The following is a 1,883-nucleotide window of genomic DNA, read 5'->3' as shown; positions in this document are numbered from 1 at the left end:
TCCAGTCTCTGGGTCCAGTCTTGGGTCCAGTCTCTGGGTCCAGTCTCTGGGTCCAGTCTTGGGTCCAGTCTCTGGGTCCAGTCTTGGGTCCAGTCTTGGGTCCAGTCTTGGGTCCAGTCTCTGGGTCCAGTCTTGGGTCCAGTCTCTGGGTCCGGTCTTGGGTCCGGTCTCTGCTGAAGGACTGAAGGTTTCCCCTCAGATCCCCCCTGAGGTCCGACTGCTCAGTTTTATTATTAGTTTCCTGATCTGAAGCTCTGAGGAGCAGATGAATTTAAACTGTCCTGATGTTCTAACTTCCTGTCAGAGTTTTGTCCCCTGATCCCTGATTTCCGTCCTGATTGTCGTCCCTGATCTAAGACCTGAACAGACGGGTTTTCTGACCGTGTCAGGGCGCTGCTCCTCATGCGGTTCTCCTCCTGGTCCATCTGCTGGCTGTGCTGGACGATCCTCTGCTCCCAGAACGACCTCAGTTTCTGCTTGTCGTGGACCCGAGCCGAGCTCATCGTCTGACGGAGAACAGAGAAGCAGGTTTCTGTCCTGCTGTGTCTTCAGTGTCTCATCATGTCCTCAGTCTGTCCTCATCCTCACTTTCCTGTCCTCCTTTATCTCCTCCTAACTCCTCCCCTCCTCTGTCTCCTCTTTCCTCCTCTAATTCTTTTCATCACATTTTCTTTCCGTTTTTCTTGTTGGACATAAAATTTTTACATTTTTTTATTAATGTTTCAGTCTTTTACTCAAACTTATCTTTTTAATGTAATATTTAACAGAATAGTTTTGCAGTAAAACAGTTAAACGGCAGAAAGCAGAAAGGGTCCGACAGTCCTTGAAGGAATGCTTGTCGCCCGCCATCTTTCACGCCGACTTTTTTAGACGAAAATCGTCTCGTGTTGAAAAGAGTTTCGGTCACTTTGGTTCAGAATTAAAAAGAACAAAATTCACCATCTCACTTGACCAGTTCTGACTCTCAGCTACTACCAGCTCAACATCTGTAAAACTGCAGTCATTTCTGTGGTTTATTAGCTGTGGCGGCCATCTTGAATCAGGTTAATCAGTCAGTCAGCCAATGATTGGTGTTTTTACTGATTTTATCTTTTCATATATCAAAACCTTTTGGCTCAATTGGGAACATTTCTAACTTTTATACTTTTTGAATTATTTAATTTTATTTACAAGTAATGTTAATGCTAATGCTAATGTTAGCCACGGTTTTGCTGTTTTTACCTTTTTAATTGTTGTTTTTAGTTTTATGAACAGTTTTAGCTTCTGCTTGTTTTTCACAGGAAATGTTTTCTTTAGTTTTATTTTGGAAATCCAGTTTTATGGATTAAGATCCTTCCTCTGCAGTCGATGTTTGCAGCTCGCTCCTGGTGCATTAAGTGTGTTTGCTCCTTGTTATTCTGAAGTTAAAGAAGATTTGTGTTTGTTTTTCATCGGACGGAAACAGAACGTTTGTCTGTTGACGCTCTGAAACACTCTGCTGTCACAGGACTAACCAGAAGGCACCAGGATCTTAACCACAGCTTCGTTGTCTTAACACTCCCAGCATAGCTGTGTGTGTGTGTGTGTGTGTGTGTGTGTGGGCGTATTTCAGTGACTGTTGTTTTCTCACTGGGACTCTGACTCAGTGATGAGTGACCTTGTCGGGACCACAAGTCCTCGTGGAGAACCACAGGTCTGACGTAACGAGTCTGAAACTGGAACCGGTTTAGTCTGTCTACACTGAAGGTGGGTCCACAAACCAACCAGTTCCAGGACTGAGGTTACCTTTGAGTGGAGAACAGGATGTTAGCAAAGCTGCAAAACTTTCAAAATCCAAATATGTTTATTTCATTTACGAAACTGATTCAGAACAAAAACCTCAGGAGAGACAAAAATAAACAGTC

At 43.8% G+C, this 1,883-nt stretch overlaps 1 protein-coding gene across 2 annotated transcripts in view; it reads right to left on the bottom strand.

The window, feature by feature from the left end:
- Nucleotides 1–587, bottom strand: part of LOC112450111 (protein FAM240C-like) — a 7,507-nt gene extending 6,920 nt beyond the window's left edge. For both annotated transcript variants that reach the window (XR_005233987.1, XM_025003462.2), the window contains exon 1: nucleotides 382–587. Coding sequence is in view for 1 of the 2 variants with exons in the window: in XM_025003462.2 (XP_024859230.1) it covers nucleotides 382–503 (122 nt within the window). In the remaining variant the exon portion in view is untranslated. The remainder of the gene's footprint in view (nucleotides 1–381) is intronic.
- Nucleotides 588–1,883: the final 1,296 nt, after the last annotated feature.

The sequence above is a fragment of the Kryptolebias marmoratus genome, linkage group LG14 (assembly GCF_001649575.2).
Source record: "Kryptolebias marmoratus isolate JLee-2015 linkage group LG14, ASM164957v2, whole genome shotgun sequence".
In the NCBI taxonomy this organism is placed as follows: Eukaryota; Metazoa; Chordata; class Actinopteri; order Cyprinodontiformes; family Rivulidae; genus Kryptolebias; species Kryptolebias marmoratus.
Note: the sequence above shows the minus strand (reverse complement) of the source record. Positions and strands in the feature narration are given on the sequence as shown.